This window comes from Hippocampus zosterae, chromosome 1 (genome assembly GCF_025434085.1).
Source record: "Hippocampus zosterae strain Florida chromosome 1, ASM2543408v3, whole genome shotgun sequence".
NCBI lineage: Eukaryota > Metazoa > Chordata > Actinopteri > Syngnathiformes > Syngnathidae > Hippocampus > Hippocampus zosterae.
The window spans coordinates 4,884,579-4,908,485 of record NC_067451.1 but is presented as its reverse complement, the minus strand read 5'-3'; the positions used below and the strand labels follow the sequence as shown (position 1 = coordinate 4,908,485).

The window sequence follows — 23,907 nt, the reverse complement described above, 5'->3', positions numbered from 1 at the left end:
ATCTGAATTCTAAAAACGCTACATTCACTGTTTAGCAAAAGAAAAACAAAAAACACTGAAGTCATGTCACCACTGTCGCTTTATCAAAACTTAAATCTGATACAGTGGCACTGTCAACACGACAGAGCCAGCTTCACTATTCAGATGGTTGTAATAAGGTCAAAGTGCAACTTTGTGCAAATATTTACATTGAATATAATATTTTTGTTGAGGCATGTAAAGTGGAAAAAAGATGCGTTGAGATTATAAGAGTGAATGATCACGTTTCATGAGTCTTTGTTAAGGAATCAATTTATCATCAAACTCCTTGAAGTCCACCACTCTCAGCGTGATGTCAGGGGGCAGCCCTCGATCCACCAGCTCCTTCTTCAGCTGCAGGACAACAAGTGGCACTTAAACTGGGTGCATCGTTGTGCTGTATATGTGAAATGTCGATGGCATACCCGCGGTAAGGCGATCTCCTTGATATCGAGGAGGGTGTGGAAGCTTCGGGACAGGAATTTGGCATCCAGGACCATAAGCACTAAAGGCAAAAGTCATGCAGCTTTCATTAGTTGGCCTGGCAGATAGTAAGGGTGTGGAAAATAATCGATACATCGATGCGCACGTGCGCGATGCGAGTGCATCGGCTCATTCACTGGGTACGACGCGATTGACGGGTGAAATCGAGATTCATCGCGATGCATTGGTAGGTATCGGTAAAATCCGATTCAAGCCCCGTTTTATTCATGTTAGACGTCACCTATAAGATAAGATAAGATAAGATATCCTTTATTTGTCCCACAATGGGGAAATTTACAGCCTCCAGCAGCAATAATGTATGTAGAAAGAAGAAGAGAAAAAAAACAACAACAAACATCTTTCAATTAAATACAAAATGAACACAAATGGATAAATCGCAGTACTATTTACAATTTACCTTCACATCATTTAATTATTATTATTATTATGATTGTTATTTTTTATTCATCAGCCTGACAGCATCTGCCCTTTTCGAGATTCATCGCGATGCATTGGTAGGTATCGGTAAAATCCCCGTTTTATTCATGTTAGACGTCACCTGTCTCCCCTTTCCTAGGGGCAATGAATGCACCATCATTGTTTTGCGTTGTGTGTTGAATACGGACAGTAGCCGTGCGTCACATACAGTCCAGTACACAACTAGCGAAACACTATGGAAGTTCGCGCAAGCAGCAGCGAGGAAACTACTGTATTTAATGCTTCCGCAACATTCAGATCTTATGTTTGGAAATACTATGGCTTCGAAAAGAAAGACGGAAAGATTTATAAAAGCTCCGTAATTTGTAAAGAATGTCGCACTACGGAGCCATACAACGGCAGCACCACAAATATGCCGACCACTTAAAACGATGGCACCACATCACCGACAAGTTTCCCGCCCCCTCCCCGGCCTTCCCGTCCAGTTCCTCGTTGGACACCGGAGAAACTCTTGGCAAACCAGGTCAGGATCAGAAAAAAAATCGCCTCTTATTTTGGGGGTCCCCTTGCAGCTCACTGTGACCGCGCAAGGAAAAACTATATATGGATGACTCTTTTGGACATTTCATTTTGACACTCAGTGAGAGTGGTCTGTGTACGCTACAATACACACAGCAGCTTTGAGGCTGTGACTGCCAGATTGTTTCAATTGTATTTTTTTTTCTGTCCTATGGAGATGGATATTTCATACAAGACATTTAGTGAGTAGTCTGTTTGTGTTTACACTACAGCAACAGCTGTGAGTCTCAGGTGCCAAATTGTTTACATTTTCTTTGCACAAAACCCAATTGTGAAAGGGCTTAAATAAGTTGTTTTACACGTTCTACTGTTTATAAGGAATAAAGTGGTCTACATTTTGTAATACCATACTGAATTCCATCTTTTTTTAAACTTTTTTTCTTTGCGTATTTGCATCATGTTTAATTGCACAATATCACAACAAATTGCACTGTATCGTATAGGATCGCATTGATTTGAACTAAATGTGTATCGCGTCGTATCACATCGTGAAGACGGTGAAACATATCGCATCGTGTCGCCAGAAAATTCCATGTATCGTTTAAGTATCGCATCGCTGGTAGTGCATCGAGATGTGTATCGAATCGTCCTCAGTGCTGAGATTCACATCCCTAGCAGATAGGTGGCAGCGGTGAGCCGTGTTTATCCAATTAGATTTCAGACTTTCTGCGTTGCCATGTCTAATCTGCCCAGGACGCTCACCAGCACAGGTGCGGGCCCATGAACTTCAACTAGATCTGCAATAGAATTTCTTGAAACAATCAGAGTGCAAATTTGCTAGCTAGCTAGCTTGCCTCCAGTGATGTCCTCTGCTTGGTCAGAGCAAAACGGTTCGACTTGCCAAACGTGCTGTTGTCACTGCATTTTTGTAGTCGTGGTGATTGGCCCGCCGCTGCCACGAGTTGGTGGTGTTCAAATAATTGATAGAAAAGACAAGAAGAGATTTGACTCACAGTGGTCCACTGCCACGATGACACAGCGCATCTGAGATTGAAATATGCTGTGGGAGAGCAGAATTGACTTGTTAGTATGCAAAGCGCACCAATGATCAATTTCACAAAAATACGTACGTATCATTTTTTGTCGCTTCAACCACAAAGCAGATGGCCTGACGTAGGCCGGAGTCTTCTGGAGTCGGCGTCCAGGCCAGAACAAACCTGCCGTCGCCCAATGATTCCTTTGTTACGCCGGCAGGCCCGCTGAACAGCAGTTGTGTGATCCTAGCAGACAAGTCGATATGAGATTTTTTCCACAAGACGTGCCACTGAAGATTAGTATGCACAGTATAAGAAGAACAGACAGACTGATCTGCTGTTCAATGAGATGTCTAGACTACTAATTACAGTGGCCCTGAAGTCCAAATCCCAATAACACAAACAAAAAATGGGGTCTTTGCAAACACAAATTATAAAATGCACACAAAAAAAAAACGCAAAAGCAAATCCAAAATCAGAAGAAAAAAAACACCAGCCACATTCAAAAGGTGGCGTTTTTAAAAAAAATCTGATCATCTTTTTTTTTCTGATTTGCACTAGTTTGTCAGTACAACACTAATGAGAGAGGGCGAGGGAGAGAATCCAGTGACTAATCAGTGTCTCTGCTGAGTATAAGTATTTTTAAAAATGGATCTTTGTCATGTTAAAGAGCCGTTGTGAAATGCTGCAAACAATACGTAGCACGTGCGACAGCTGAAGGCAGTTACACAGAGTGTGATGCCACCGGGGAGTGTTTTCCTTGATGGTAAATTCATTCAAAGAAACACTTACGTCGATTCCTCCGCGCTTGCGTAGATATTAATCTCCAAGGTCTGGTTGACAAAGGCGTATTGATGATCTCCGTCGTTAGGCGTAGGATCTAAAAACAAGGGCAGGTATTTTCCCTCTTGGCACGACTCCACTGGTGGATCCACTGGAAATTCAAAAATTCAAACAGGGGAAAAGTTACGGTTACGATAAGAGCGTTTCCTCTCAAGTGCACAGCGAAGGGACCTCAGGCAGCTGAGAGGATTCAAAAAGCGACGTTGAATTAGCACGGTTTCTCGCTCTACGGGTACATTTTTCACCACTTTCTTAATTTGGCGTTAATTGTATATCCCGAAGAGTGAAACATCAAACGGTTATATGCTAACACTTTTATCACAATGCTAGCAACACAATACTAATGCTAGCAACACTACTTTTTTTTTAAGATGGACATCACAAGTACGCACTTTCATACTTGCATACTATTATGGGGGTCAGGGATGAATGAGGAGAGATTAGAAACTGAACTTCACCTTAAAGTCCAGAATGTGAGCCTTTTTTTGTAACATCCTAAAACGCGAACGTAGAAAAAGCCTAAAAATTATAAATCATCACGAATGTGTATGTGGACAGCTCTACTCACGCCCACTTCCACCTCTGAAAATACAAAACGAGAACCCCAGTATGTAACCCCGATGCGCTTTCGCGCTAAGCATTTCAGACTGCCCTACTTTTGCCAACTGTGAGTGGAGACTGGACTGTTCCAAAGGTCATTCAGGTCCAAACGTTTCTCACCCTTCAGAACAAACTGGACGGGAACTTCGCTGATGGGTTCATATTTGTAGATAAACTTCTCGTTCCCCGCGGCGTCGGTTAGAGTCAAGTCTTGGAGAGGGCTGTCCTCCATGACCACCTGCACGGCGTACATGCCCTCCAAGCTGATGTTGTTGTTTTTGTTGTAGTCCGGCAGGAATTTCAGGAAACAACCCTAGAGAGAAGGAGCAGTCAGTGCTGGGTTGGCAATCGAGGAGGGTGTTGTTTTCAGTAGGTGGGGTTCACTCACGTGAACTATTATTGGAATATCCGAATTGCTGTCAGACTTTACAAGATAACAGTCCACATAATCTCCGTCGGGGTCAAAGATGGGCATCCTCGATTGGAAATAGCAGTTGGACGGTACCCTTGGGGATGAATGCAAACATCCTATAAGGTGGCGGCTGGTTTCCCTGGCGCCAAAACTTCAGTGTCTGGCCTGTCATACCTGTACAAGGGAATCATGGTGGCCAGGGGGGACATATTTGGCCGGCCGGTGTCAGACCGGATCCTCACGTCTGCGCGTGTGACGGCCAGTACATCCGTGACGTTATTGGTTACGTTGATCCACTTGAGGCCATCCAGACTGGCAGAGCAATTTTTTACATTAAATGAATAACAGACATTCAAAACATAAATTGGCCTTTCAGTCGACTGTCTTAATATAATTGGCATATATTCTTTATCCACTGAGAAAAAAAAAATTGCACCTCACTGACAGTTGTTGCAAAACTCTTAATTACTTGGTGACTGCATGAGGGTATTATACTGCCCTCCAGGGGCCATTATGTGCATACCAGAAGGAGCAGCACAACGTCCAAAGAATGTATTTTAAAAATTGATTATTTTCTATGTTGTCTTTCATTATACAGTCATACCTCGGTTTTCGACCATAATCCATTCCAGAAGGCTGTTCGAAAACCGATTTGTTCAAAAACCGAAACCATGATCTTTAAAAAAAAAATCTTTATTGAACACATCTGCTCACAGTGGAAAGCTACACGAGGATGCGTCACTTACTTGTGTCAGGAAGGCGAGAGGAGTCAAGTGGCGCATTCAAGTGCGCTCAATTTGGTGGAGAACCAATTTTCGGTCTTAATCCGAGGCATTAAAAAAAATGAAATTTTCGGTCGAAAAATTATTTGGGGGGCGGCCCGGTAGTCCAGTGGTTAGCACGTCGGCTTCACAGTGCAGAGGTACCGGGTTCGATTCCAGCTCCGGCCTCCCTGTGTGGAGTTTGCATGTTCTCCCCGGGCCTGCGTGGGTTTTCTCCGGGTGCTCCGGTTTCCTCCCACATTCCACAAACATGCGTGGCAGGCTGATTGAACACTCTAAATTGTCCCTAGGTGTGAGTGTGCGAGTGAATGGTTGTTTGTCTCTGTGTGCCCTGCGATTGGCTGGCAACCGGTTCAGGGTGTCCCCCGCCTACTGCCCGAAGACAGCTGGGATAGGCTCCAGCACCCCCCGCGACCCTAGTGAGGATCAAGCGGCTCGGAAGATGAATGAATGAATGAATGAAATTATTTGGTCGAGAACAGAGACGTTCAAAAACCGAGGTTTGACTGTATTACTATCGGTATGTTTTTGAAAAAAAACAACATTACAGATTGCTTAAAAAACATACAAGAAAAATATTTGTATTTTGGGCGGGCATGTTGAAAATATTTCCATTTACTTTCAAAACCTTTGTGTTTTGAGTTACAAATGTGGTCAGGGGACAAATTAAACTCAAATCTCAAGGCACCACTATTTTTTTTCGATTGGATAGAGAATATTTACAATCAGTTGTGGCATTGTTTTTAAATGTTCCCTGGTTCACGGTCCCCTTATCACTGCCGTCACTGTTTTTTCTGGCCTTAGATTTTAGTTTATCGAAATCTTCACCTCTGATTTTACATTTTTTTTACATCGCACAATCCTCTACGGAGATTGAAAAAAACATTTTTGTACAGATATTTGAAAAATCCAAATGAATATGGTCACAATGTGTTTGTGTTTCATCACTGCCACTATGAGCAGTGAGGAAAAACTGGTTGTAGAGCGCTAGCTCTCGACTAGCCCAAAGGGGAAAGAGATGTTTGCGCGTTTCTCAAGACTCACTTCAGCGTAAAATTATCTGGGATGTCCACATGCAGGGTCACTTCATCCTGACACCACACTCCGCTGTTCTCGTCCACCCTCTTCACGGACACCACGTCGATCGTGCAGTTGTCCAGCGGACAGTCCACCACGGTGACGTTTCCGCACTCCTGGAAGGCCACCTTGTAGCGAACGACGGTCTGCGGAGCATTCGCTCGTGATGACAGCTGACATTGAGAAGACAGGCTATGATCCGTGTTTCAAAGAGTACTTACCCTGGTGTCAGACCCCTTCAGGGCGTGGTAGGTAAAGGCTGTGCCCATGTAGTTAAACGCCTGGCAGCTGCAGGCCAGCAGCATCAAGACCAGCAAGCACCCGTGCATGATGGAAGACTGAACCAGACTCGCACAATTCGGGATGACAAGTGACAGATGAGTCTTGAGCACAAGCGTCTATATGCAGTCTGACTTGTTCTTCGGAAAAATGACGCATCCCCATAATTTAACAACAGAACGGAAAGGTGAGGCCTGGGAGGTTGCCATTTGGAAATTTACTTCAGCGCGTGAGCGTGCCAGATCACAAATGTTTTTGTATTTTTGAGCTAACAATTGTTTCCTCATCGAGCTTCACTGGCTCCCTGTCAAATTCCGGATCATCTTCCATTGTTCCTTCACACCTTCATGCCATTCCGCGTCACGGACGTCTTCTGTCACGAAGTTGGCCTAATGATGTTGGACTACTCTTCATCGAAAATCGCGGAGCCTCAGCAACTGTATTTGTGAGTCCACGTAACCCTGAGAATGCATCTAGTCCCGAACCCACTGATTTGGTTTGAGTGGTGCAGCGCAAAAAAAAAACAAAACAAAAACTAATCACTTCTTTCTTTTCTGGATTGAACTAGCCACGATTCTGTTCCATTGACTCATTGATGAATATACTTAATGAAAGTAAGGGACTACAGTTAGGGGATGACGCTAAAATAAGGAGTTGCGTCTCTTCTGCCAGTGTGGTCAGAGATATTTTGATGCTCCATAATCTGATCAAGGGCCAGTTTGTCAATATTGAAGAGAAGTGGCCCAAGTATGGACCCTTGTGGAACCCCGCACAGTGCCATTAAGTCTGACCCACTGATGTAGTCTGTTGAGCTACAGATTATGATGAAAGGTGTCAAATGCAGCACGAAGATTGAGCAATACCAGGACGGTATCATTTTTCAGGTGTACGTGTACTGTATATGTCATTAAACCTTTCAGGGACAGCGGTTAATTCACTGGAGAGTTTATCATGTTATCGGGTCACATTTTATCATTATTGGTGCATGAAAGGGTTCAAGACTTTAATAAGTGCAGTCTCACGGCTGTGCCGCGAATCTGTTGCAAAACAACCCTGTCAATAATTTTTTTTCCCATACAAACGGGAGATGTGATATGGGCCTGAACTAGAAATAAGTAACCGGAAGAAAGGCTCTTCCAGAAAAGGCGCAGTAACTCTAGCGAGAAATGGAGGGGAAGTACAGAGAAAAGGTGTCATCATCCCGCTTGTTAAAAGGTTCATGATGCCGAGAGCAGATGAGCCAAGTACTGAGTCACTCTTGTCAGCGGCATACCAGGGCGGAAGACAACAATGCACCGGCTATTGAGGAAGTGTACGTGAACATAAAAAGTTTGCATTTTTACGTCAAGCTATTGCCGTTTAAATTTGGGTGAAAGCATAAATCATGGCAACAAACAGACTCCTTATTATGCCTGAAAAGAACTCATTTTTAGGGCTTAATAAGAGATAAAAGAGAGACTCTCCCAAATTCTGTTCTTGATTGTACAGTATTTTACTGAACTTAACTCACCTGTATCTCTAGAGCACTTTCAAACAATCTCCATTGTACACAAAGTCCTGTACATGGAGCAAATATCAGGTGTACAGCAAGAAACAATGACACAATAAACTGATCACAAAGACAATAGAAAGCACAAAAACAGTGAAACTAAAAATCAAGTCTGAGTCATAGCTCAGTCAAAAGCGAAAGAAGAGAAATGAGTTCTGAGACGAGTTTTTAAGATGGGTAGTGAGAGGGCTTGCCGAATGTTTAGTGGTCAGTCATTCCAAAGAGAGGGACCAGCAACGGAAAAGGCTCGGTCCCCTCTGAGACTCCGCTTAGTTCTTCACACCTCTAATAGTGTCTGGCTCGCAGACCTGAGGCACCGAGTAGGTGTGTAGGGGTTTATATCTTAACCTGTGGGTTAAGCTATCAGCATTTCTGGTCACTATCATGTATTTCAATCGGGTTGGCTCAATACCGTTATTTCAGATCCGATACAGACACCAATACTGCAGCTTTTGAGCATCAACCGAAAGAGATTTTTTAAAAATTTTTTGGTCGTGCTTACATATGTCAATAATACAAGGATGCAATTTGCTTGATACTGACTTCTGAAAACACTACATTCATTGTTTAGCACAGAAAGAAAGACGGGGGAAAAAAAACACTTTATCAAAATTTAAATCTGATATCGTGATATCTGGTATCGTCAACACGGCAGAGCCATTTTTACTACAGTGCACTCCGCTTAATAGAACACCGGTTAATAGAGTAATCCGCTTAATAGAGCAAAAGGCTCTGGAACAGATTTGCCTAATGCAATTTCCTATAAAGATACTCCGCTTAATAGAACAGGCCGTAAGCAACGAACATTGTAAACTAGTGGTTTTCGAAGTGTAGCTATCGCGATACTGTACCACTATCGCGAGAAAACGCGGTAGTTCTAGCCGTGTAGAGTAACAGGTAGCACGCGTCACTCCACACATAGACACACGCACGTCACAATGGCTTCAACTTCATTCAAGAGACGAGGGCTATCACCTGCGGATAAGAAGGACATACTCAGACGATACGATGCATTTCCGGATTCTCAGAAGGTACGCCCGCGGTTTCCAGGACTTCCCTCTTATCCAGCGCATTGAGAGGGAAGTCAACCGCAAAATTACGGACTCCTGTTTCCAGACAAAAGTAACTAAATTTTTCTCGTGATTTGAGATGTTTGACTGAAGTTGATTAAAGTTGTTGTTTGATTAAAGATATGGACGTCCACAGTCGAAATATCTCTTCTAACTCGTCAGCAGGGGTTTTTCTGCGTGCATAACTTGGTCGTCGACGTGTCTGAAGGTGTACCTAATAAAGTGTCTCCGGTTAATAGAAACCCCGCTTAGTAGAACAGAAGCGCTTCGGCCCAATGGTGTTCTATTAAGCGGAGTGCACTGTATTCAAATGGTTTGAAATGAAGTAAAAGTTCAACTTTTGTGCAAACATTTACATTGAATTAAATAATTTCACCACATAAACTAAAAAGTCACCTGATACCTTAGTGACATTGCAAAGCCACAATCAATTTTCAAGAATGATCTTGGTTTTTGTTGAGGCATGTGAAGTGGAAAAAAAAAAGATGCTGAGTGAATTATCACATTTCACGAGTCTTTGTTAAACAATCAATCACCATATTAAAACCTCCTAGTCCTCCTTGAAGTCCACCACTCTCAGCGTGATGTCAGGGGGCAGCCCTCGATCCACCAGCTCCTTCTTCAGCTGCAGGACAACAAGCGGCACTTAAACTGGGTGCATCGTTGTGTTGTGTATGCGAAATGTCGACTGCATACCCGCGGTAAGGCGATATGAGTGATATCGAAGCGGGTAGTGAAGCTTCGGGACAGGAATTTGGCATCCACGACCATAAGCACTAAAGGCAAAAGTCATGCAGCTTTCATTAGTTGGCCTGGCAGATAGGTGGCAGCGGTGAGCCGTGTTTATCCAATTAGATTTCAGACTTTCTGCGTTGCCATGTCTAATCTGCCCAGGACGCTCACCAGCACAGGTGCGGGCCCATGAACTTCAACTAGATCTGCAATAGAATTTCTTGAAACAATCAGAGTGCAAATTTGCTAGCTAGCTAGCTTGCCTCCAATGATGTCCTCTGCTTGGTCAGAGCAAAACGGTTCGACTTGCCAAACGTGCTGTTGTCACTGCATTTTTGTAGTCGTGGTGATTGGCCCGCCGCTGCCACGAGTTGTTGGTGTCGAAATAATTGATAGAAAAGACAGGAAGAGATTTGACTCACAGTGGTCCACTGCCACGATGACACAGCGCATCTTCGATTGAAATATGCTGTGGGAGAGCAGAATTGACTTGTTAGTATGCAAAGCGCACCAATGATCAATTTCACAAAAATACGTACGTATTATTTTTTGTCGCTTCAACCACAAAGCAGATGGCCTGACGTAGGCCGGAGTCTTCTGGAGTCGGCGTCCAGGCCAGAACAAACTTGCCGTCGCCCAATGATTTCTTTGTTACGCCGGCAGGCCCGCTGAACAGCAGTTGTGTGATCCTAGCAGACAAGTCGATATGAGATTTTTTCCACAAGAGGTGCCACGAAGAATTAGTATGTACAGTGCAGTGGCGGATGCTGGTCTGTCAAGGAGGGGAAGCTCAATTTCGGCCTCCATCATAAAATGGGTCCGTTTATTTCTACGTGGATTCTACTCTCCGTTCCTTTTCAAGAAAATTATCTGTGACCCTGTCATACCAACAAGGCGTCTTTTCCAGGGACTTAACTAGTGTCCTACAACTACAGTAACTACACTAAACCCCACCAGAAATAAAAGATTAATTTGTCACTCGTCGTTTTCAACAAAGAGAACGTCGCTCAGATGATTAGAAGAAGTCTCTAGTTCAATTCAGAACTCAGAACAGAATGAGAATTGAAAAACGCTCCCACGATGCCTCCACCAAAAGATCGGTGATTGGCTCATTTCGCTGCCAATCAAAAAGTGATTCAGCCTCAGAATGATCATCCAATCATCATGCAGAAGAGCTCAGCGTCCCGGCCAGCCCAAAAACGCCCACTGTCCATAGACTCCCAGAGACGCTGAGCGTCCGATGGGTGGGACAAAACCAGCTTTTATCCAATGACTCGTCTCGTTTCAATGCATTGGGACAACCTAGACTGAACTCTCGAGACGCCCAGCGTCTGCGTTGTAGACGTTCAGCGTCCACATAGTTGAAAGCACAGTGAAGCTGCGGGAGTGAATAAGAAGAGAGTCGCGTCGTAACCAGTAATAAGAAGCTGATTTGGAAAAAAGTTGAGCGCGTTGTAGCGCATATTGAGTCAATGACCATCCATCCATCCATCCATCATCTACCGCTTATCCGGGGCAACAGCTTTAGCAGGGAAGCCCAGACTTCCCTCTCCCTAGCTACTTCTTCCAGCTCTCCCCGGGGGATCCCGAGTCGTTCCCAGGCAAGCTGGGTGACATAGTCTCTCCAGCGTGTCCTGGGTCTTCCTCGGGGTCTCCTCCCAGTGGGACATGACCGGAACACCTCACCGAGGAGGCACTCAGGAGGCATCCGAATCAGATGCCCAAGCCACCTCATCTGGCTCCTCTCGATGTGGAGGAGAAGCGGCTCGACTCTGAACCCCTCACGGATGACTGAGCTTCTCACCTTATCTCTAAGGGAGAGCCCGGACACCCTGCGGAGAAAACTCATTTCAGCCGCTTGTATCCGGGATCTCGTTCTTTCGGTCACGACCCATAGCTCGTGACCATAGGTGAGGGTTGGGACGTAGATCGACCGGTAAATTGAGAGCTTCGCCCTTTGGCTCAGCTCCTTCTTCACCACGACAGACCGATACAACGTCCGCATCACAGCAGACGCTGCACCGATCCGCCTGTCGATCTCCCGCTCCCTCCTACCCCCACTTGTGAACAAGACCCCAAGATACTTGAACTCCTCCACTTGGGGTAAGATCTCCTCCCCGACCCAGAGGGGGCACTCCACCCTTTTCCGACTGAGGACCATGGTTTCAGATTTGGAGGTGCTGATTTTCATCCCAACCGCTTCACACTCGGCTGCGAAACGCTCCAGTGAGAGTTGGAGAGCCCTGTTTGAAGGAGCCAACAGCACCACATCATCTGCAAAAAGCAGGGATGTAATACTGAGGCCCCCAAAACGGACCCCCTCAACGCTTCGGCTGCGCCTAGAAATTCTGTCCATAAAGGTTATGAACAGAATCGGCGACAAAGGGCAGCCCTGGCGGAGTCCTACCTCCACTGGAAACGATTCCGACTTACTGCCGGCAATGCGAACCAAACTCTGACATCGGTGGTATAGTGACCGAACAGCCCGTATCAGGGGGTTCGGTACCCCATACCCACGAAGCACCCCCCACAGAACTCCCCGAGGGACACGGTCAAACGCCTTCTCCGAGTCCACAAAACACATGTAGACTGGTTGGGCGAATTCCCACATACCCTCAAGGACCCTGCTAAGGGTGTAGAGCTGGTCCACTGTTGAGTCAATGACATGTACACAAAATTGTATGTACACACAAACAATTTTGACATGATCACTTATTTTTTGACATTTTAGGAGAAGCTGAGCTTCCCTTGCAGCCTTAGAGCAATCACCTTGGTACAGTGTAAGAAGAGACATACTGATCTACTGTTCAATGAGATGTCTAGACTCCGAATTACAGTGGTCCTGAAGTCCAAATCACAATAAAGCAAACAAAACAGCGGGGTCTTTGCAAACACAAATTATAAAATGAGAGAGGGCGACGGAGAGAATCGAGTGACTAATCAGTGTCTCTGCTGAGTATAAGTATTTTTAAAAATGGATCTTTGTCATGTTAAAGAGCCGTTGTGAACTGCGGCATACAATGCGTAGCACGTGCGACAGCTAAAGGCAGTTACACAGAGTGTGATGCCACCGGGGAGTGTTTTCCTTCAGGAAAAGAATTCAGTCATGACTGTCTCATTTTTAACTGGAAAATGACAAGGCACAATAGACAGTGGAAGAGATGATTGTGTATCTGTGGTGGTAAATTCATTCAAAGAAACACTTACGTCGATTCCTCCGCGCTTGCGTAGATATCAATCTCCAAGGTCTGGTTGACAAAAGCGTATCGATGATCTCCGTCGTTAGGCGTAGGATGTAAAAACAAGGGCAGGTATTTTCCCTCTTGGCACGACTCCACTGGTGGATCCACTGGAAATTCAAAAATTCAAACAGGGGAAAAGTTACGGTTACGATAAGAGCGTTTCCTCTCAAGTGCACAGCGAAGGGACCTCAGGCAGCTGAGAGGATTCAAAAAGCGACGTTGAATTAGCACGGTTTCTCGCTCTACGGGTACATTTTTCACCACTTTCTTAATTTGGCGTTAATTGTATATCCCGAAGAGTGAAACATCAAAAGGTTAAACACGCGGGGTGGTGTTATGCTAACACTTCTATCACAATGCTAGCAACACAGTACTAATGCTAGCAACACTACTTTTTTTAAAGATGGAGATCACAAGTACACACTTTCATACTTGCATACTATTATGGGGGTCAGGGATAAGTGAGGAGAGATTAGAAACTGAACTTCACCTTAAAGTACAGAATGTGCGCCTTTTTTTGTAACAGCCTAAAACGCGAACGTAGAAAAAGCCTAAAAAGTATAAATCATCACGAATGTGTATGTGGACAGCTCTACTCACGCCCACTTCCACCTCTGAAAATACAAAACGAGAACGACAGTATGTAACCCCGATGCGCTTTCGCGCTAAGCATTTCAGACTGCCCCACTTTTGCCAACTGTGAGTGGAGACTGGACTGTTCCAAAGGTCATTCAGGTCCAAACGTTTCTCACCCTTCAGAACAAACTGGACGGGAACTTCGCTGATGGGTTCATTTTTGTGGATAAACTTCTCGTTCCCCGCGGCGTCGGTTAGAGTCAAGTCTTGGAGAGGGCTGTCCTCCATGACCACCTGCACGGCGTACAAGCCCTCCACGCTGCTGTCGTTGAAAATGGGCAGGAAGTTTAGGAAACAACCCTAGAGAGAAGAAGCAGTCAGTGCTGGGTTGCAATCGAGGAGGGTGTTGTTTTCAGTAGGTGGGGTTCACTCACGTCAACGATTTTTAAAATATCCGGGTTGTTGTCAGGGTTTAAAGGGAAACACTCCACATCATCTCCGTCTGAGTCAAAGATGGGCATCCTCGATTGGAAATAGCAGTTGGACGGTACCCTTGGGGAGGAATGCAAACACCCTATAAGGTGGCGGCTGGTTTCCCTGGCGCCAATACTTCAGTGTCTGGCCTGTCATACCTGTACAAGGGAATCATGGTCGCCCGGGGGGACATATTTGGCCGGCCGGTGTCGGACCTGATCCTCACGTCTGCGCGTGTGACGGCCAGTACATCCGTGACGTTATTGGTTACGTTGATCCACTTGAGGCCATCCAGACTGGCAGAGCAATTTTTTACATTAAATGAATAACAGACATTCAAAACATAAATTGGCCTTTCAGTCGACTATCTTAATGTAATTGACATATATTCTTTATCCTCTGAAAAAAAAGACACATTTTGCAGCTTACGTGGTCACTGACAGTTGTTGCAAAACTCTCAATTACTTTGTGACTGCATGAGGGTATTATACTGCCCCCGATAGGCCAATACGTGCATATTAGAAGGAGCAGCACAACGTACAAAGAATTTAAGCCCCACCCAACATAATGTTTTTTCATGAATTATTTTTCTCTGCTGTCTTTCATGTCTTTCATGATATTACTACTGGTATGTTTTTGTAAAGTACAACATTAAAAAGTGTTAAAAAAACATCTTCGCGAATAATAATATTTGTATATTTCTGTAATTGTTCTGTAATATAATAATATTTGTCAAGTTCCCCAGTGTGGGACAAATAAAAGGTACCTTGTCTTATTTTGAGCGGCCATATTGAAAATGTTTCCATTTACTTTCAAAACCTTTTGTGTTTTGAGTTACAATTGTGGTCGGGGGACAATTTAAACTCAAATCTCAAGGCACCACTCTTGCTTTCTTTAGACTGGATGGAGAATATTGAGAATCAATTGTGTCATTACACTCTGGAGGAGGTGGGCAACAGAAGGATGCTAACTAAGCTAAAAGCTATGATGGCCAGTCCCTCCCACCCCCTCCAGCCCGCCCTGACAGCACTTGGTAGCTCCTTCAGCCAGAGACTGTTACACCCGCGCTGCAAGAAGGAGAGATACCGACGCTCGTTCCTACCGACTGCTGTCAGGCTGATGAATAAAAAATAACAATCATAATAATAATAACAATTAAATGATGTGAAGGAAAATTGTAAATAGTACTGCGATTTATCCATTTTGTGTTCATATTGCATTTAATTGAAAGATGTTTGTTGTTTTTTTCTCTTTCTTCTTTCTTCTTTCTACATACATTCTTGCTGCTGGAGGCTGTACATTTCCCCAGTGTGGGACGAATAAAGGATATCTTATCTTATCTTATCTTATCTTATCTTATCTTATCTTATCTTATCTTATCTTATCTTATCTTATCTTATCTTATTACAGTATTTTGAAATGGTCCTTGGTTCACGTTCTCCTTACCACTGCTGTCGCAGTTTTTTTCTGGTCCTAGAATTTAGTTCATCGAAATCTTCCTCGAGGTTAAGTTCACCTTTGATTTTGATTTTTGATTTTTTTTTTACATTGCGCCATCCTCCATGGAGATTTAAAAAAGCGTTTTTGAACAGATATTTGAAAAATCAAAATGAATATGGTGACAATGTGTTTGTGTTTCATCACTGACACCATTAGCAGTGAGGAAAAACTGGTTGTAGAGCGCTAGCTCTCGGCTAGCCCAAAGGGGAAAGAGATGTTCGCGCGTTACTCAAGACTCACTTCAGCGTAAAATTATCTGGGATGTCCACATGCACGGTCACTTCATCCTGACACCACACTCCGCTGTTCTCGTCCACCCTCTTCACGGACACCACGTCGATCGTGCAGTTGTCCAGCGGACAGTCCACCACGGTGACGTTTCCGCACTCCTGGAAGGCCACCTTGTAGCGAACGACGGTCTGCGGAGCATTCGCTCGTGATGACAGCTGACATTGAGAAGACAGGCAATGATCCGTGTTTCAAAGAGTACTTACCCTGGTGTCAGACCCCTTCAGGGCGTGGTAGGTAAAGGCTGTGCCCATGTAGTTAAACGCCTGGCAGCTGCAGGCCAGCAGCATCAAGACCAGCAAGCACCCGTGCATGTTGGAAGACTGAACCAGACTCGCACAATTCGGGATGACAAATGACAGATGAGTCTTGAACACAAGCGTCTATATGTAGTCTGACTTGTTCTTCGGAAGAATTTATAAATTAATTTATCAGCAGATGGGAAAGATGTGGCCTGGCAGGTTGCCATTGGGAAATTAACTTCAGGGTGTGAACATGCCAGTTCACAAATGTTTTTGTATTTTTGAGCTAACAATTGTCCCCTCATTGAGCCTCACTGGCTCCCTGTCAAATTCCAGATCCAATTTTCCTCCAAACCTTCACGCCATTCGACGTCACGGACGTCGTCCGTCACGGCACCCAAAGTTGCGCAAACCTGATGTTGAACTACTCTTAATCTCAAATCGCACAGCCCCTGCAATTGTGTTCGTGAGTTCACGAAACCCTGAGAATGCATCTACTCCCAAACCCACTGATTTGGTTTGAGTGGTGCAGAGCAATCACAAAGCAACATTACGTTTAGGGGGCCGCCATATGCAGCTTAATTAGCTCTCGGTCGACAATCAGCTTAATTTTGGAAAAAAAAATCGTCGTTATTGAAGCTCCTCATTCAAGCCCCTGCTTGTTTCGGCAAGCTAATGCCAAACCACATTCTGCAGGTGTAACATCGGGGGTTGAGAGTAAAAGAGTAGAGGTATTAGATTGGCCTGCCTGCAGTCCAGACCTGTCTCCCATTGAAAATGTTTGGCGCAATAGAAGCGTAAAATACAACAACGGACTTTTAAACAGTTGAAGCTGTACATCCAGCACAAACTTACAAATCTTCAATAATTAGTGTTGTCCGTTTCCAAAATCATTACAACCAAGCATCCGTTTAGACATATTAAAAGACAGAGTGCAAGGGATTAAAACAAGAGAAGGATTCACGACAATGCTGCAGTAAACAATAATGTTTTCAGTCCTGATTTAATTGCAAAGAACCAGCAGGCTCAAAGACAGTTTCTTCCACCCGACGGTCAGGAGACTCAACTCCCTCCCTGCTCTACCCGCACTCCCCACCCTCTGCCTCTGCCCGACCCCTGCCTCCTGTCACAGACTATGACCCTCCCCTCATTATCCGACATCTGCATATTGCGTATTGCACAATACACTACCTCACTTTACCACAATAGCCACATGTGCCATTGTTTATGATGTTGTATTGTCTATATCGTCTATATTGTTGATACTGTTCAGATTGCATATGCATATATTTTCTTTTATACAATGTAGCTGCTATCCTTTCTTTGCCGTGTGTGTTTAATGCACAGCATGTTTGCATGCGTATTTGCACTGAAGATTGAGAGAAAGAAATTTCATCTATGTTCCATGTCACATGTAAGCATATTTGACAATAAAGATGACCTTGACCTTGACCTTGAAGTGACAGTTTGAGCAGACCTCAGGTATTTGGCATTTTTACGTCAAGCTATTGGCATTTAAATTTGGGTGAAAGTTAGTTTATCCTGCATGATAATTACTAATTTTAGGTCTTAATAAGAAATAAAGGAGATACCCTTCCAAATTCTGCTCTTGATTGTATTTTATTCCAAAAGCAAAATCAAAAATTCCTTTTGACTAGATATAAGATTGTGAGTCTCGGTTCGAAAACGAGGGATGCACCGATACTCAGTCAGTACTCGTGCTCGGAAAAATCTTCGGAAATCTTCTGATACGATGACTGACATCACTTTACCTTGTAAAATGCCAGATATATGACAAATATTTTAGTTCAAAAAATATTCTATTAGAGTGCCATTTTCAAGAAAAGATGAGTCGTCTGTTTCTGAACAATGTTTATTCATATGAAACATATTCATTCTCTCATCCGAACCGCTTCATCCTCATTAGGGTCGCGGGGGGTGCTGAAGCCTATCCCAGCTGTCTTCGGGCAGTAGGCGGGGGACACCCCGAATCGGTTGCCAGCCAATCGCAGGGCACACAGAGACAAACAACCATGCACACCCGCACTCACACCTAGGGACAATTTAGTGTTCAATCAACCTGCCATGCATGTTTTTGGAATGTGGGAGGAAACCGGAGCACCCGGAGAAAACCCACACAGGCCCGGGGAGACCATGCAAACTCCACACAGGGAGGCCGCAGCCGGAATCGAACCTCTGCACTGTGAAGTCGAGGTGCTAACCACTGGACTACCGGGCCACCTCGAAACATATTCATCGCAATTGCAATTCATAATGCCATTATTAATCTTCTATGCTTGGTATCGGCAAGCACTCGAATATAAGTACTTGTGCTGGGGGGGGGGAAAAAAAAAGATATTGGTGCAACCCAAGTGCCGCCAAGACAGTGGCGGCAATGTAACGCCGCTGCAGGTTTTTGATTCAGAGGTGCATGAATGATTAACAATCTAATTGGCACAAAAGAGAGGTCGCCAAAATCACAGTTCACTCAGGGCGCATTCCAGTTACTCCCCGTCCAAAGGTGTTGTTGCTGTGCTCTTCTCACTGTAGTCCACTAATCTCAGCATGATGTCAGAGGGCAACCCCAGCGTCACCAGCCCCTCCTTCAGCTGCTGGGTCGAAAAGCAACACTCAAACCGTGTCAGCGTTGAGCGACGGGTTGCGCACCTGATGCCCAATGACGGACCTGCGTTAAGGCGAATCCCCGGATGTCCTCCACGGAAAGCGGGAACAAGGACTGGACGCTGGCTCTCATTGCAACCACAACTAAAGACAGACGTCACTCTCAGTTTTCACAGGGTTGGCCTGGTGTCTTAGGGGTGATGTCATATAATATTTGAATTATTATTGCATTGATGGCCTGCAAATCTTATAATTAAGCAATTAGTCCTCCCTACTTTAGCTCCGGGCCAAGTAGAAGTGCTAACCACTGGACTACCGGGCCGCCACTGTTCTGATAATAATTTTTTTAAATATATATATATCCATTCATTCATTCATTCATCTTCCTAACCACTTGATCCTCACTAGGGTCGCGGGGGGTGCTGGAGCCTATCCCAGCTGTCTCCGGGCAGTAGGCGGGGGACACCCTGAATCGGTTGCCAGCCAATCGCAGGGCACACAGAGACGAACAACCATCCACGCTCACACTCACACCTAGGGACAATTTAGAGTGTTCAATCAGCCTGCCACGCATGTTTTTGGAATGTGGGAGGAAACCGGAGCACCCGGAGAAAACCCACGCAGGCCCGGGGAGAACATGCAAACTCTACACAGGGAGGCCGGAGCTGGAATCGAACCCGGTACCTCTGCACTGTGAAGCCGACGTACTAACCACTGGACTACCGGGCCGCCACTGTTCTGATAATAATTTTAAAAAATATATATATATCCAAAAAGTATGAATTTCATAACAATTAGCTTTTTCTTTTGTCTATCAAAATACTGGTTCTCTACGAAGGGAATCATCGCAACGCTTTAACTGTAATTGATAATAACATTGACATTGGAATTACTGTAATTCACCATTTTGACTGCCCTTATGCTCCCATCTTAAGTTTTTTTTTTTTTTCAAACGTCACATCTGTCATTCTTCCCTCCATCTGTGCTGCATCCTCAGCTAACACAAGCAAAAGTGTCTGGCTTTGGTGTCACCATGACAAAGGTTGAAACCACTGATCGTTTTGATGATACGTGACAGGTATGTTTAAATAGCTTTCTCATGGTGAGCCGGCCCTATGAAAAAAAGTCTAACACAAAACATTTGAGAGTCCTTAATTTTCAGAAAACACATCAAGCGGCTCCACTCACCGCCAGGATGAACTGTCACAATGACACAGCGCATCTCCGACTGCCGCGTGCTGTGGGAGGGCGATATTAGCGCGTTAGCATGCCAAGTGTGTGCCAGTAGGCCCGTCACTGATGAGTGGACCCCAAGTGAACCTAAAACACGTACGTCAGCGCCGCCTCGACCGTTTCGAGGGCAAAGCAGACTGCCTGACTCAGGTTCAAATCCGTCTCACTCGGCGTCCACACCAAAACAAGATGGCCGTCGATGATCGACTGGCTCATGGTAACCGGCCCGCTGAGCAGCAGCGTCAAGTTCCTGAAACACAGGAGTTCCTCATTAATGGAGTGAACATTTTATTTCAACAATGCTGAAAATGAGGCAGACGCGGTGACCACTACCCACCGCGCTGCAATAATGAATTTGTCGTCTAACCGTGAACGTGAGCATGAATGGTTTTGGTTAAAGTCGGCTGGGGGAGGCGTGACCTTCTGCAGGGAATGTTTGTTTGTTTGTTTATTGAACATAAAACATATACAGTAATAATTTGACAGAAAATAAGGTAGATGAAAAAAGTAAAAAGAAAGAAATCAGTCTTCATTCAACACAGTTATTATGTTCAAGGGAGTAGGATGAAGTAAAAAACGTATCTAGTCCTACCCCGTTATGTGTTTATATCTACTAAATAATTTTTATATCAATCAGAAAAGAAAAAAGTAAGAAGAAGTCTCCATTAAGGCTCATACTTTACCCTTAACCGTGATATTTTTACAACTTTTGGTTTGTATCGGGATTATATACATCCTCACCCTGGCACTTTTGTGTCAGTTTTCTCTTGTATTCATAATGGTTATTTCAATACCTTTCTCTATTTATCAACTTAGTTCTGATTTATCATTATATTTAATGTTTAGAATTTATCATTTTAACTCTGATTGGTGTAGGTTGTTTGTACTATTTTTTTGAATTTGTTTTTGAACTCAGCAAGCGATTTACTCATTTTTAGGTCCGTTTCGAGATTATTCCACAGATTAACACCTTTGCTAGATACATTTCTTTGCTTGCTGTTTGTTCTTGTTTTGAGTTTTTTTAATAAGTTGGTACCTCTTAATTCATAGTTGCTTACTCGAATTTCGAAAAACTTCTGAATGTTTTGGCAGAGCAGGTTATTGTGTGCTTTGTACATTAATTGGGCGATTTTAAAGTCAACCAGGTCATAAAATTTCATCGTAATTTATTTGATAAATAGTGGATTTGTGGGTTCCGTATATTTTGATCTATTAATAATTCGAATTGCTTTTTTTTTGTAGTTTGAGAATAGGGAGTGTGTTTGTTTTGCAGGCATTTCCCCATATTTCCACACAGTAGGTCATGTATGGTAATAATAATGGAGTGTATACAAAGATCTCTTATTTAGCACTTCCTTGGTTTTGTAGAGGATGTGCTAAATAAGAGATCTTTGTACACATTATACACTTCATTGAATGGATGGCTGGGGGAGCTCATTGATTATGTAGTCAGTAGTTTTCCTTTTTTTTTCTTATTTATGCCCCCCTCTTTTTCTATATACAGATATCCCATCTGTCAAACACGTACCCAGATACTGGCCGTAATAAATGGATGGAGATCTCCACGGTCTTATTGACTGAGGTGTACAGATGATCCCCGTTGGCTGGGGTAGGGGGGCTGAAGGCAGGTTCCTCCACGCAGGATTTCACCGGAGAATCCACTACAGTATACATTTACGCAAAAAGTAAAAGAGTGGAGGTGATTATTTCGACTGGACAGAACATAGTTGGGGCGTCATTGTGTCCCATTACCCAAAGGTGGCACCAAAAACAAGCAAAGACATCCCGCTAATTCCAACGACTCGATTCAGTTGCAATATTGGAGTTGAAGTTTCGATCGTTTTAAACATGCGCACTTTCTCACCCTGCAGAACAAACTGGATGGGGATTTGGCCGATGGCGTCCTCGCGAGTAAGAAGCAGCTTCTTCCCCACGTCGTTGGACAGAGTGATGTTCTGGCGAGGAAAGTCCTCCATGATCAGCTGCACGGCGTACGCGCCCTCCGCGATGGCGCTGTCGGGGGTGAAGATCATTTTACAGTCCTGCGAAGAAGGAGTCGTCGGCACTCAGTGGCGCGCACTTAACTGTTCTTCACATCTTCAGTATTGAAGCGTTTTTTTTGTTGAGTAGAAATCTTGGCTCTTGGATTCGGTGTTATGTCAGTTTTTCGGATGTTTCGTTACCGCAGGGAGAAAGATGTTTTCAGGGCGCACTCACCGGCAGGAGTTTGAGAACAGATGTCACATTTTGATATCTACATGTCACCACGTCTCCGTCAGGGTCAAAGGTGGGCAGCGTCACGTTCCTCTTGCAGTTGGAAGGAACTCTATGGGATGCACGCAAAGAGCTGCTAGCTGGCTAGCTACCACGGTGCCCACGCGCTGATGTTGTGGGCGGTCTTAACAGTACCTGAGAACGGGGAGCACGTTGGCCCGGGGGGATACGTTTATCCGTCCGGTATCGGACCTCCTCAACATGCTGACGCGTGTGACGGCCACCACCTCCGTGACATTGTTGGTGACGTTGATCCACTGGTGATCATCCAGGCTTGAAGGGAAGAACACAATTGTGTGTTATGCCTGACTTCCTTTGAAGGTGGTCGAGACTACCGGGCAACTTACTTCAGCACCAAGTGGGGAAACTGGATCAGATTATAATGGGAGAGTCCCACAAATTGACAATCTTCACCCGGAAAGTACCAGAACAAAGAAGTTGAGGGACAGTCCTCCAACTGGCATGTCCAATGGGGTAAGCTGCACGTGTTTCGGGAAGCCACTTTGTAGCGGACAGCCACCTGTGGAAGGCATGGAGTGTTATGGATAGCCATTACTTGTACTTTTCAAGTTCCCCGAGCTGGTTTCTATGGCAACTATTCCTTCTACCTGCAGTAAAGGAAAAGGTCGAGGGTACATACCGTATCATTTAAGTCGGGGTCATAGATCATCACTATGCTCAGGAAGCTGGATGCCCGGGAGCCGGAGGCAAGTAGGGACAAGACGAGCAGGCACCCCCACATGATGGACGTCGGACACACGAGTCATCGACGTTTGTGCCTCTGGTCTGGACACCGTCTTGAATTGCAGTCAACAATGTCCATGGGCGTAGCCTGCCAGGCGGCGATGTTGATAAGACGCAGAATGAGTCTGTCCGTAAATGTCCGTGTATGTTTGACTTTGTTTGACTTTGAAAGAGCGGCACACCATTTAATATGCTGAATTTGTGATTTTAAAAGCAACAACATGAGCTCGGGCCCTTTGCAAGAGAACATTAAGAGACGAGAAACTACATGCGCTTGAGCAAAGAAGTGACAAGAGTAAACAAAGCACTTTATGGCTGAGTGAAATTCCGAGTGGCGTCGAAAAAGTCCCCAACCTCAGTGGTTGCCAGACCAGTTCTTTGCGTGCGTAGTGGAAAACTAACTTAAACAAGGAAGAAGCTGTGGAAATGAAATAGATTTTTAATTAGACGTGCATATGCTTCAACATGTTATCATGTGTACCCATGTAATTAAATTTTTTTAAACAATACATTCAAAAACCCCATCACGCTGTCTTATGACATTAGAAGAGAAAGAGAGTCAGCGATAAAACTCACTCGCCCACATTCCGATAAATTGCGCTGTGGCAACAAACAACCTGACTTAGCTGTGTCTGTAACAGGATGTTAAAACCATTGCCCAACGACCAGGCATTCTTGAAAGAAACTGCAACTTGAGTAACAATGAGTTTACCAGAGGCAGCATGTCCGCCTCACATTTCTAAATTGAAGCGTTTGAATCTTTGCTTTGGCCCGCCTGCGTGGAGTTTTTGTGGTTTCACAGTCATTGTACGTATGATGCCTTGAGGAATGCCAGCTTCATAACATCACACATTCCAATTGTCAAGTCAGCACACT

General features: G+C 44.5%; 2 protein-coding genes and 1 long non-coding RNA gene across 14 annotated transcripts; 1 reads left to right on the top strand and 2 right to left on the bottom strand.

Annotated features, from left to right (window-relative positions):
* Nucleotides 1-61: 61 nt before the first annotated feature.
* LOC127600023 (uncharacterized) lies at nt 62-16,289 on the bottom strand. Of its 11 annotated transcripts, none has more exons than XR_007962270.1 (11): nt 16,123-16,287; nt 15,869-16,047; nt 14,287-14,424; nt 14,089-14,206; nt 13,831-14,014; nt 13,044-13,185; nt 10,376-10,525; nt 10,259-10,305; nt 9,801-9,880; nt 9,443-9,729; nt 62-170 (listed from the first exon to the last, which is right to left on the bottom strand). XR_007962270.1 is itself a non-coding variant. In XM_052064423.1 (11 exons), exons 1-11 carry the CDS (start codon nt 16,228-16,230, stop codon nt 280-282), a joined length of 1,239 nt encoding a protein of 412 aa, XP_051920383.1. In that variant the 5' UTR covers nt 16,231-16,288; the 3' UTR covers nt 62-279. The 11 variants fall into 11 exon arrangements, 10 of the variants coding, with proteins under 10 accessions (XP_051920383.1, XP_051920346.1, XP_051920354.1 ...); XM_052064423.1 differs by lacking the exons at nt 9,443-9,729; nt 9,801-9,880; nt 10,259-10,305; nt 10,376-10,525; nt 13,044-13,185 and adding exons at nt 444-523; nt 2,472-2,518; nt 2,589-2,738; nt 3,285-3,426; nt 4,056-4,173 and having other exon boundaries at nt 62-372; nt 13,949-14,014; nt 16,123-16,288; XM_052064386.1 differs by lacking the exons at nt 9,443-9,729; nt 9,801-9,880; nt 10,259-10,305; ... (3 more) ...; nt 14,089-14,206; nt 14,287-14,424 and adding exons at nt 444-523; nt 2,472-2,518; nt 2,589-2,738; ... (2 more) ...; nt 4,324-4,441; nt 4,522-4,659 and having other exon boundaries at nt 62-372; nt 16,123-16,289.
* On the top strand, nt 2,654-10,775 carry LOC127600230 (uncharacterized). Its single transcript, XR_007962301.1, has 2 exons — nt 2,654-2,776; nt 10,564-10,775. It is a non-coding gene; the product is annotated as an uncharacterized LOC127600230 (long non-coding RNA).
* Nucleotides 16,290-18,433: 2,144 nt separating the features above from the next.
* On the bottom strand, nt 18,434-23,297 carry LOC127600097 (uncharacterized). Of its 2 annotated transcripts, none has more exons than XM_052064434.1 (10): nt 22,928-23,297; nt 22,635-22,807; nt 22,423-22,560; nt 22,231-22,339; nt 21,878-22,055; nt 21,542-21,674; nt 20,114-20,263; nt 19,969-20,018; nt 18,845-18,924; nt 18,434-18,770 (listed from the first exon to the last, which is right to left on the bottom strand). In XM_052064434.1, the coding sequence occupies exons 1-10, from the start codon at nt 23,027-23,029 to the stop codon at nt 18,663-18,665; spliced, it is 1,221 nt and encodes a 406-aa protein (XP_051920394.1). In that variant the 5' UTR covers nt 23,030-23,297; the 3' UTR covers nt 18,434-18,662. The 2 variants fall into 2 exon arrangements, with proteins under 2 accessions (XP_051920394.1, XP_051920402.1); XM_052064442.1 differs by having other exon boundaries at nt 18,439-18,767; nt 22,928-23,167.
* Nucleotides 23,298-23,907: the final 610 nt, after the last annotated feature.